At 27.2% G+C, this 12,597-nt stretch overlaps 1 protein-coding gene across 6 annotated transcripts in view; it reads right to left on the reverse strand.

Annotated features, from left to right (window-relative positions):
* The window catches only part of LOC117107466, a 25,685-nt gene that overhangs the window by 8,755 nt on the left and 4,333 nt on the right, over nt 1–12,597 (reverse strand). For 2 of the 6 annotated variants that reach the window (XM_033249166.1, XM_033249165.1), the window contains exon 1: nt 4,077–4,303. In XM_033249166.1, the coding sequence (XP_033105057.1) occupies nt 4,077–4,239 (163 nt within the window). In that variant the 5' untranslated portion in view covers nt 4,240–4,303. Of the gene's footprint in view, nt 1–4,076; nt 4,304–4,688; nt 4,792–5,303; nt 5,989–8,698; nt 9,164–10,066; nt 10,168–12,597 lie in introns of those variants that run through there. The other 4 variants (XR_004445235.1, XR_004445237.1, XR_004445236.1 and 1 more) reach the window with 4 other exon arrangements.

The following is a 12,597-nucleotide window of genomic DNA, read 5'->3' on the forward strand; positions in this document are numbered from 1 at the left end:
GGATTCAATTATAGGTAAACGGATTAGTTGCCTTTTTTATGAGGTTTTAATTGTTCTTTACCACCGAAAGTGCGGTATTCTAACGTTAGTTTAAGGAGGGCTGGTCGGCCTAATGATAATTTGTGAATTTAATTTACTTTTAAATATTTGCTTTGGTAGAGCACATCACACAAACACAAAAGACTGTATAATATTGATTATTGATGGGTGATGTTGAATATGTATAACTAATGTAACAAGAAATTTGGTTATTATTATTATTTTTTTAATTATAATTAAAGACTTCTCCTTGATTATGTTTAAAACTATTTCCAATACATACACTATATAAAGAGTAACAGCCTAACTTTACTTTTAAAATGTTATTGTCAAAATATTAAATTCATTTGTGTGTGTTTATGTTAGTTTTGTAATATGATTGCTCATATAAGGATGTCATATTATATCATCATGCCCTTATATGGGCAACAAATTATTAATGCAATTATTATTTCTAGATTGATTTGTGTTAATTAATATATATATTAAATATAAGTTAATTTTATATCAAATTATATTTTTAAATGATTTTATACATCTATTCTGTCTTCTATTTTAATTTGTTTAAGGATACAGACACCTTTAAGGTTTGCGCACAAAGAAGTTTATTCAAAATTGACTGGTTTAATTATTATTATTATGTTAAATCAAAGTTATAATTTAAAAATCATTTTATAATTTTTCAATTAATTAGAAATACTGAATTAACCTATGTGTGTGTGCCCTATTTACAAATATATATTTTATGCAAATAGAAATTTATTTTGATTAATTTAAAATATAATTTTGTAATTTTATTAAAGTTATCATTCTATTAAATTAATTGTATCTAAAGGGTTAATATTTGAAATATTTATGTTCTGTAATCTTTTTAAAGTTATTCTTAATATTATCTAAATTGCTACACAACACATTGTGATTAACGTTTGTTTACAGTTAATTTTAAAACATTTTGCTAAAAACCCTAAGTGCATCTAATAATTTTTGAATAATATTATCATTATTTTTTATTATATTCCAAAGCCCATTATTAGATAAATATATATTAATAATAAATTATTTATATATCTTAAGTTAAATTTATTTCAAGTTATAGTTTTTTAATGATTTTATACTTTTATTAAGTAATTTAAAATTGTACCTAAAAGGTTGATATTTGAAATATTTTTACATTTCAATATCTAAAATTATGTGGTATTTATGTTCTATAATCTTTTTAAAGTTATTCTTAATATTATCTCTAATGCTACACAATACATAGTGATTAACGTTTGTTTAAAGTTAATTTTAAAACATTACTAGATAAATATATATTAATAATATATTATTTATATATCTTAAGTTAAATTTATTTCAAGTTTTTTAATGATTTTATACTTTTATTAAGTAATTAAAAATTAGATAAATATATATTAATAATATATCATTTATATATCTTAAGTTAAATTTATTTCAAGTTAGAGTTTTTTAATGATTTTATACTTTTATTAAGTAATTAAAAATTGTATCTAAAGGGTTGATATTTGAAATATTTTTACATTTCAATATATAAAATTATGTAGTATTTATGTTCTGTAATCTTTTTAAAGTTGTTCTTAATATTATCTCTAATGCTACACAATACATAGTGATTAACGTTTGTTTAAAGTTAATTTTAAAACATTTTGCTAAAAACCCTAAGTGCGTCTAATAATTTTTGAATAATATTATCATTATTTTTATTATTATCCAAAGCCCATGACTAGATAAATATTTATTAATAATAAATTATTTCTATATTTTAAGTTATATTTTTTTAATGATTTTATGCTTTTATTAAGTTAAATTAAAGTTAAAATTTTAAAAGTTATTTTATGATTTTCAATCAATCCAAAATACTATATTTAACAATGTGTGTGTTCTGTTTAATTTAGATATATTTTAATATGCAAATATAAATTTAATTTTACTTGATTAATCTAATATATAACTTTGTAATTATCTTTGATTATTATCATTATTATTATATTCCAAGGCATATTACTAGATAAATGTTTGTTAATAATACATTTATTCTTTCTGTTAAATTAACAGTATTATGTTCTAAAACTTTTAATAGTTTGAAACAAAAAAAATTAAAAAAATTGATACAGATTTAATATTCATTGCATATTTTAATTTGTGAACAACTTTAATTTTTTTATTAGGTGACACATTAGGTGATGAAATGTTTATGAGAGTTGTATTTATTGCAGCAAGTCAATATGTAATTCAGTATTGAACAATTATTAAGATAAATATATATTAATAATAAATTATTTATATATCTTAAGTTAAATTTATTTCAAGTTATAGTTTTTTAATGATTTTATATTTTATTAAGTAATTTAAAATTGTATCTAAAGGGTTGATATTTGAAATATTTTTACATTTCAATATCTAAAATTATGTAGTATTTATGTTCTATAATCTTTTTAAAGTTATTCTTAATATTATCTCTAATGCTACACAATACATAGTGATTAACGTTTATTTAAAGGTAATTTTAAAACATTTTGCTAAAAACCCTAAGTGCGTCTAATAATTTGTGAATAATATTATCATTATTTTTATTATTATTCCAAAGCCCATTACTAGATAAATATATATTAATAATAAATTAATTATTTATATATCTTAAGTTAAATTTATTTCAAGTTATAGTTTTTTTTTTATTGATTTTATACTTTTATTAGGTTAAAATAAAGTTAAAATGTTTAAAGATATTTTACGCTTTTCAATTAATCCAAAATACTGTATTTAACAATGTGTGTTTTCTGTTTAATTTAAATATCTTTTAATATGCAAATACAAATTTAATTTTAATCAATTAATCTAATATATAATTTTGTAATTATCATTATCATTATTAATATTTATTATATTATAAAAAATTTGTTAATAATATATTATTACTATGTTCTATCCTCTCTGTGATATATGTATTAACATATCAATAATTTATTCTTTCTATTAAATTAACATTATTATGTTCTAAAAGTTTTAATAATTTGAAACAAAAAACAACTATTTAAAACAATTGATACAATTTTAATATTCATTGCATATTGTAATTTGTAAACAATTTAAATTTTTTGATTAGGTGACACATTAGGTAATGGAACTGTTTATGAGTGTTGTATTTATTGTGGCAAGCCAATATGTAATTCAGTATTTAAGAATTATATTGATACACTACAATTATTACTTGTTACTCTTTGTATTTAGCAGATTTACCTAACCTATTCATGCCAGAAGACAGCCTTTAATTAAAATATGTATAATTACATATTATATAAAATTTATTGTACTATTATATATTACATGATTTTAAAACTCAAAGGCATCTAGCATATGAACAATATCAAATTTAAACTATAATCATTTTCTTTATTATTGTTACTCTTTGCATTTAGTGGATTCATCTACTCTATTCATGCTAGAAGTCAGCCTTTTAATTATGTATAATTACATGTATACAATTTATTGTACTATTATTTATTTATTAAGTTTTTAAAACATAAAGGCATCTAGCATATGCATGATATCAAATTGAAACTATTACTATTATCATCATTATTATTTTTCCTAATATTTCTATCATTATTCAATAATTTGGTGCCAACTCAAAAAAGCTACAATTCAGATACACATCGTGACAACAGAAGTACAACCTTGGCCCAGCTGGCATACTTTCCTAAACTTAGCGAAAAATATTAGCAGATATTGCCTAACCGCCAAAAGGAAAACAATATTCTTCTGCATGCACTTAAAATGTCTCCAGAGGAAAATAACATGTTATTTTAGGGAAAAAAGACCACAAACTGAAACCAGCTATAATTTTTAGTTAACTCCTTGGCATTGAGCAGGTCGAACGTTTACACTGATGATGGTCTACCCACACAAGCTGACACCACGTCAGGAAAAGGATTCTCACAGACATTTTACCCACAAAGCAATTTACAAAGGAATGTAACTCGTAAAAAGAACTTTACAGAATTTCAACAAAGCAAACTCACCACTCAGCAGCAGCAACGAGCACAACAAGAAGCAAGTATCGCCATGCAGCCAAGCAGGATCAGCCCGTCGGTGTAATGGGGCGTGCAGGAGGTTGCGGAGAAGTGCATTGTACAATGTTTTAACTTTTTGAGAGAATACTGAAAAAAAAACCATAGCATGCATCAAACTACAAATTATTATAACAATTGGATAAAAGGAAGTGGAATTTCAAAATTATTTTTTTCATAAAACAGATTTTGGATTTAACAATTTACATGGTACAGTAGTAGTAAAATAGAGGTTTCTCCAAAATGAATTTAATAATTTGAATAAAAGCAATTAAAATTTTGCAAATAATAAAGAAAATTCATATCAATTTAATTTTATAATTACAGGAAAAAACAAATTTAGAATTCTTGTTAATTTGGTATTGGATTCGAAATTAAAAATTAGAATTTAAACATAATGTTTAAAAAAAGAATTGGAAGTTGGAACAGCTTACAATTAATGTAATTTAAATTTGATCAATGGATTCAATTAAAATTTGAAATTTTTATATATAATTTACACATCTATTTGAAATTCCACTTTAACAATGTGTACAAAATATCACTGTTAATCTACAAAGATACCAGTTGTTGTCTATCACGTGTTACGGATGCGGGTGAAGGATTATCAACAAGAACTTCAGCTGCCTCACCAATCACAGTGACGACTCGAGAATTGACAGTGGATCTGCAAAAACAAACAATTATAAAAAATTACATAACTGAAGAAAAACAGTATCTGCACAAATCTAATTTACAAGTTATTTTTTTAATAAAAAAATACAATAAATACAGTAACATCTCAAGCAATGCCAGCAATTTTGCTTGCAGGCACATTCCACAAAAATAACTGTCTGCACTGGCAAAAAGACCCCACATTCAAGATTTTAGACAAAACATGGAATTGCTTTATGAGCGACAAGGACTGCCCATGTTCATAGATGAAGAACAAACTAAAGTATTAACAGAGTAAGCATAAAGCAAATAACCTACAGGCTAAAAAAACACAAAGGCGAAAAGAATCTTGGCCACAGGCAGAACTGGTTGATTTTGCATGCGCCCACTGCCCGCAGTTTAAACATATGCACCGCGTTAAATAATCCACACTGCCTGTTATCGGTACACAGTACATTAAATCTCAGTTTACACTACCTAAATCAGTGATTTGTCAATGTGAAATATACAAAGAGAAAATCTCACCATCTTTCCAAACATCTGGTTCTTCATCACTGTCATTGGGTGCCATCTTTAACAGCTCCTCCTCAACATTATCTGCATCACTATCGCAAGTTGGTGATGACGTGTGGTACCACTCAGTTGCTACTCTTCCCAACAATGTAATGCATTTTTTCTCATTTAATTAAACTAACTTACTATAGTATTTGTAGTTTGATGCACACAATAAAAATGTGATGCATGACCACCTACTCAAAAGTCATTTACATTTGTACAGCAAAATGCAATAATACTACAATTTAGAATGAAATTATTTTACATTTAATCACACATTTTAATTGTGTTAATTAAAAAAAAATTGTTTTTCCCAAAAACATGTTAGGTTTACAATTTTGAAAATTTGATGGAAACAATAGATTTTTTTTTGTTTTATGAATTTTGTTAAAATTTATAAAAGAAATATTTTCCATCCTTGAGACTTTCATCTAAAGAAAAATAATTGTAAACACAATTTTGTATTTCTAATAAGACTATTTCATTATGAAAATTTATGACAAATCTTGGTAGAAAAGGTCATACATCACAATATGAATGTCTCAAATCAGTAGAAGGGATTTATATTATTCTTTTACTTTATATATTATTTTATGATTAATTTACATTACTTTATGATACATAGCATAGATTTAGATAAGTCTATATTATTCATTAATATTATATTTTTATTCATATTCATTATTATTTAGAAATATTCTTATTTATACTATTTACATTTAATTTTTAATTTTTGAATGAACAATATAATTTTACATTTAGTAGAGTATTTATTTTCATTATTGTTTATATTTTTGGAATTAACAATTTCAAGTAAAACTAAAGGCAAATGTTATTTTAATGATAATCATTAATTACAATAACAACTCTGAGCATTGTTTGTTTACACAAATGCAATTTATACAAACAATTACTATTATTTTATATAAAAAAATATAGTTTAAAATGTTTTATATAATTTTATCCAACTGAGCTTTTTATATTCATAATTATTATTTTTAGGTTTTTATAATTGTTATTGAAATTTGGGGCTTTTGATTGTTAGAAAACAACATTATCATTTACATCAATAATATTAGGTTGAAAATGTTACAATTATTATTTTAAATTCTTAACTTCAAAAATGTAAATAATTAATCCCTTCAACCAGATTTTTTGTGAGACAAAAAAAAAAACTGTTTAAAACATTGTTTACACTGGAAGAGAAGAAAAAAGAACCTCATCAGCAAAACCAAAACAATTACATTTTAATTTGAAGGATATTAATTTTTTTCTAAATTTTTCAAGATTATTAATTTCATTTTTTTTCCTAATTGATTAAAATTTAGTTTGATAATTCATCCAAAATATTTGAATTAGTTTTGAACTTCTTCTTGGAATTGCAGCTAAACAACTACAATTTTATGTTTCGTGCAAACAAAATAATTTTGTAAAAGAAAACTAAAAACCAATGAAAGTGATATCAAATTAATTTTAATGAAATGTCTGTCTTGTTCCTTGCTAATGAGGATTTGCTAAACTAAACAACACGGAAAATGGAGACAATATGAAATTAACGGAAGAGAAGAAAAAAGAACCTCATCAGCAAAACCAAAACAATTACATTTTAATTTGAAGGATATTAATTTTTTTCTAAATTTTTCAAGATTATTAATTTCATTTTTTTTTCTAATTGATTAAAATTTAGTTGGATAATTCATCCAAAATATTTGAATCTGTTTTGAACTTCTTCTTGGAATTGCAGCTAATAACTACAATTTTATATCTAGTGCAAACAAAATAATTTTGTAAAAGCAAACCAAAAACCAATGAAAGTGAAATCATTATAACCAGAAATTTGATATCAAATTAATTTAAATGTCTGTCTTGTTCCTTGCTAATGAGGATTTGCTAAACTAAACGACATGGAAAATGGAGACATTATGTAATTACTTGAAAGCACAATAATTAATGCACACACTGAATTTGCTGTTTGTAAAATTTTGCAGCATAGCCAATTTGAATTATTTTAAACAATTTAAAATTTCAATGTAGGTGTATAAATTTCAAATAAAATAAAACATTTGGGAATTTAAACTTTAAACAATTTATGTTGGTAGTAAAATCGTGACATGTAATTATGGAAAAACAAAGAAGATTATTAAGATTTCCCCCTAAAGGATGTTTTGATCATTCAGAGATTAACCCTAGGCAAATCTTGCTACAAATATTTGATCAAATGTTTAAAGATCTTACCAGAAATTTTTGAAAACAAGTGTAATTAGTTTGTCTTCATTTTCCGAAATATAGTAAATATTATACTTATAAACAATAGATATACATACACCTTTGCAAAAATTATATATCAAAACATGAAAAAGGAGACTCATATTTCCCCAAATACAATAAGAATGGTTATTTAAATTTTCACAAGATTTGTTGTGGTAAATAACTTGTATGGCCAAACAAAAATATATATTTTTTTAAATTAAATGATTTAATTATGTAAACAAAAATTGTGTTCTCCTTTTCCATATTTGGTAAGATAAAATACAATGCATTTTATAACAAAAGACAATATTCTACCTATCGGAAGCACCATAATGTTAACAATATATTAATAAGTTTTGTTGAATTTTTGAATTGACCAATTTAAAAATGTATACTGCACAAATTAGATGTTTATTTTATCTAAATTATAAAGCACAGTGATGAACTGTATTTAAGCAAAAGAAAAACATCAATTTGAAAATAATATATATAAAGTTTTCCCAAATTCAATTTAGAATAAGAAATTTAACAGTGCTTCAGATAAATTTACAAATTTAAATTTAAAACCTATTTAATCATCAACACTTTCTTTAAAACATCACTTAATCTAGATTTTAACAACATATGAAAATGGAGAAGAATCTTACACATTGTGTAGCACAAGGTTTGTTTAACATAGGGATATCAGAAGTAAACATTTAATTTCAATTGAATGAATGTAAATCAAGCCACAACATGAATTTTAAGGGAACTATCAATTTCATAACAAGAATTCTGAATTACTAATTATCTCAATGAAAATGAAATATTTTCCAAAAATAATGTTATATTTATACCAACTTTCTCCATTTTCATATTGTTGATAGTAAATAAAATTCCCCTGAAATAAAAAATTCACAACAAGCATACAATGACGATTGAATTGAACATTTCCTACTATTCAGAATTTGTTTACAATTATTGTTTTATGCCAAAAAAAAAAGCAAAGAATTAACATAATTAGATATTTAATATTTTTAAAATCTTCATTGTGTTTTTGAAAGGTTTTGGTTACAGATTTCCAGAAATGTTCAGTTTCAATTTACATTCTAAGACTTTTATTTCAATGACTCAACTCAGGCTATGAGGAAACCGAATGCTTATCATCATCAGTGGTGTGGTATCATGCACCTATGGTCCTTATCGGTGGTGTGGTCTCTTGCACCATTGGTCCTCACGAGTAGTATGGTATCTTTCACCATTGGTCCTCATCATGGTGTGGTACCTCACACGATTGGTCCTCATCAGTAGTGTGGTATCATGTACCATTGGTCCTCATCAGTGGTTTGGTACCTTGCACGATTGGCCCTCATCAATTTTGTGGTATAGCAGTGTGGTATCTTGCACCATTGCACCTCATCAGTGGTGTGGTATCTTGCACCATTGCACCTCATCAGTGGAGTGGTATCTTGCAAGATTGGTCCTCATCAGTTTTGTGGTATAAAGGTGTGGAATCTTGGCACCATTGCTCCTCATCAGTGGTATGGTATCTTGCACTTCCTCATCAGTGATGTGTGGTACCTCACACAATTGTTCCTCTCCTGGAATGATAATGAAATTTAAAAAAAATGTAGAAACTTTTCGAACAAACATACTTACATTTATAAAATATACACAAAGACATATATCAGGATGAAAGCGGTAAACAGTGTTGTAAGAATAGATACTAAAATTTCCAAAAGGCTGTGAGCAGAATGAGGTAATCTTGCAAACTGTGCCGTACTGTATACAGGTTAACACCTGAATTTGGATATTTTCTGTAAGATCTCATAGTTTGATCAAAAACATGAACAATGAATGTTAAAATGTTGCCTCCTCTTCTTTGGCATAATGGGTTGAAGTGAAGTGGTAGAGGAGCTCAATGATTATGTGCGAGACCAGGGCCACCGAGAGGAGGAAGGGCAAGATCCCCGGGGCCTAAGCTTACCCGGAGGCCCATTGTCTGAGGTGGCTAGCATTTTTTTTTCTATTTTTTTTTTTAAAATAATAATTACTCTCATGGGCCCTCAATAATGGCATGGGTCCCCTGATAATGGGCCCCTCCAGATTGACAGCCCCCCCCCCCTCAAAAAAACTGTTTGCCCCTTTGGCGGGCCCACACCAGCCAACCCTTCCCGGTACAGTTTCTCCTCTTGGCGGCCCTGTGTGAGGCCGAGGGGATGCAAAATGAACAGCAGTGTAGACAATTAAATGATGCAAATCACCAATTAAATACTCAACACGCATTTATTACTTAGCGATGGAAATCATGTTTAAGCCAAGAAGGCCTACTCATACTTCAATCCAAACCACGTGTCCCAGGTCAACACTGCCATCCCAGGTGGAGGTATCATTTTTGAGGCTTTTTTCATTCAGGGGCCTAAGATGCCCATGCGTAGCTTTCTGGCCCTATATTTTTATATACACTAAACTAACTAGTCTCAAATCCTTAACTAATTACTTACCATGCTGACGTTAAATCTGAAGCATTTATTTTTTTACAAATATAGAAATTATATCGAAATATAATGCTAGTTGTTCACATTGCTTTCATTTTATATAATAGAGGGCAGCAGACAATCAAAACAATAATCAAAATGTATAGAGGGCAGCAAACATTACGATTTTTATGGCGTTTCTTATAATAGCTTACATTTTCTTAGAATATACATCATCTATTAATCAGTAGTAATCCTCATCATTTCTCTTTCATTCCCATTTGAAAGGAAAAAATATAAATTAATTTAATTTAATCTTTCTAAAATTGTTAGTTTAAAGAAGACTGTTTATTTTTTAATTGTTTTGTTTTATTCAAAAACATAATATGAATTAAAAGTAAGATAAGTAAATAGGCCTAAATAGGCCTCTACATCAATTCGGTGGCTTAAGATAATGAATTTCGAACAATAATGACTCAATGAAGGTCTGTTTTGTATTTAATTCAATGAAACTGCGTCACACACTAATTTAAGAACCCACTAAGTTTAGAATTAAAGTCAATGTACCGGTACCCATTGATCTGTGTAAAAAGTAGTCCGATAAACCATAGTCTATATTCAGAAATAAAATTAGGAAGGAAAAAGCTTTTATAGTCATGAGATAAAATTATTGACATTTTAAATGATTTGAGGACAGGCCATTAACATGACTATTAACATGACCATTCAATTTTAATCAAAAGATTAAGATTATTATTGAGAAAATTACCTTTTAGATTATATGAATAAAAAATTAAATTTACATTCCTGGGAATAATTTAAATTTAATTGTGTATATTTTACAATTATCAAAAGGTGTTTAAAGCTCAAAACAAAGGTCACGGGCACATAGAGGCTTTCATTACGAACTCTATAAATCCATATTTATTATTATTATTAATGTAGATGCTACTTCCTCCATTTCTTCATCTGACCCCATCCAGTTTTATTAAGATGAAGACAATCATTATGCTTCGCAATCGTTATAGTTAGTGTGCCCAGAGCAATGTTATATTTGGTACAATACACACAACATTTTCAAATAAGACCCAGGCATAAAAATATACACACTGGATAACAATAAGCAGCAGTAAAACGAAAAATATTTAGATAAACTATACCGGTACTAATTATAATTAAAAAAAAACAAAAAAAACTACACTTAGGCCTACTATGTCTGTTTGAACAACAGAACATAAGGCTTTTCCCCATTGCTTTAATGAGAAATGAAGTTGGAATTGCAACAAAAAGAAAAATCGTTAAAAGGTATAAAGTAAAAAAAAAAAACAACGGAAAACCAATATTAATTTTAATGAAGTGGAAACAATTGAAGTGGGGGAAAAAGAAAGAACAAAAAAAAACAAAACAACGAAAACCAGGTTCACTGCGACGGTATTAGTGAGACTTGAACTATGGCAGTAATGGTAATCGCAAGGTACATCGTGGTCCATAACCATTGCGAGTTATATGGGCTGACCTTGCATGGAACGTGCATTTTCAGTCAATTTCATTGACTTGAAAGCAAAATTGTTCATGCATATCACGGTAGTTTTGAGTTTAACCAAGCTGCCAAAGACCCTTTATTGACCCCCTTACCCCTTGACTATCACACCCCCCACCCCCATTTACTATCAGGATCACACTCCATCTTTGATATCAGTATTGTTATTGTCCTATAAAACGTGTTTTAAATTATTATTACATTTAAAGAAAATTAGAATTAATTTATCATGATAGATTTTATTTCATACAATGAATATTTTTATTGGCTATAGCAAATGTTGATAATTGGTGTTGAGTTTTTTGTTTGGCGGATAATAGCCCATTGATAGCTTTTGTAGCAAATAAATATTGAATTGAATTGAAAATTGAATTGAATAATCATCATCAACCATCTTTAAAACACGCTCACGTGACATTTATTAAAACATAATATCAGCCCTTTATAATTACCGATTACCTACATTTTTTTATTGCGCTATTTCCCATCGATTTGAAACCGAGATTTTCGTAGTAGTACTCAGTAGTTACTTAAGTACTTTCTCTCTAAATAAAGTTGTAGTTAAACAAAAAATCAATCATACCGTATTTCTTCCAATTCCAAATTTCACAATTTTAATAATAAGCAATTTTAATGCTTGTATATTAAATTATTTTTAACTTTTAAAAGTGCAACTCAACTTAATACAGTTAATGTGAATAAATATATGAACCACAGTTATTGAGAATAAATAAATCAAAATATTATCATACTTCTGTAGTGTCAGACACTCCTACAGCGGCGTATCCATGGGAGGGCGCGGGGGTGAACGCCCTCCCCCCCCCAGATGTGTATAAGAGACAGGTATCATGCACCATTGGTCCTCATCAGTGGTGTGGTACCTTGCACGATTGGTCCTCATCAGTTTTGTGGTATAGTGGTGTGGTATCTCTGCACCATTGCTGCTCATCAGTGGTATGGTATCTTGCACTTCTTCATCAGTGGTGTGTGGTACCTCACACAATTGTTCCTCTCCTGG

The sequence above is a fragment of the Anneissia japonica genome, unplaced genomic scaffold, assembly GCF_011630105.1.
Source record: "Anneissia japonica isolate Jap-2015-1 unplaced genomic scaffold, ASM1163010v1 scaffold284800_len683186_cov164, whole genome shotgun sequence".
NCBI lineage: Eukaryota > Metazoa > Echinodermata > Crinoidea > Comatulida > Comatulidae > Anneissia > Anneissia japonica.